The 223-nt window shown below is 45.3% G+C and overlaps 1 protein-coding gene across 1 annotated transcript; it reads right to left on the bottom strand.

Annotated features, from left to right (window-relative positions):
- Positions 1–6: 6 nt before the first annotated feature.
- On the bottom strand, positions 7–217 carry LOC145719177 (large ribosomal subunit protein eL39). The gene has a single exon (XM_081810691.1). It carries the CDS (start codon positions 209–211, stop codon positions 56–58), a length of 156 nt encoding a protein of 51 aa, XP_081666817.1. The 5' UTR covers positions 212–217; the 3' UTR covers positions 7–55.
- Between the last annotated feature and the right edge of the window lie 6 nt (positions 218–223).

Here is a 223-nt window from a genome sequence, read left to right as displayed (position 1 = left end):
AGCTTAATTAAATATGTGTGCCAATTAAGTGTGTCATCTCATGATGGGTGACGCCTTACAGACCCAGCTTGGTTCTCCTCCAGTGCCTCCTCTTGGAGTTGTACCTGATCTTATTACCAGTTTTCATCCGAATCCACTGGGGAATGGGACGATTCTGCTTTTGTTTCTTGGCCAGGAATCGCTTGATTCTGAAAGTCTTGTGAGAAGACATGGTGAGAAGCAG

This window comes from Leptonychotes weddellii, unplaced genomic scaffold (genome assembly GCF_054177405.1).
Source record: "Leptonychotes weddellii isolate Sample4059 unplaced genomic scaffold, ASM5417740v2 HiC_scaffold_332042, whole genome shotgun sequence".
In the NCBI taxonomy this organism is placed as follows: domain Eukaryota; kingdom Metazoa; phylum Chordata; class Mammalia; order Carnivora; family Phocidae; genus Leptonychotes; species Leptonychotes weddellii.
Note: the sequence above shows the minus strand (reverse complement) of the source record. Positions and strands in the feature narration are given on the sequence as shown.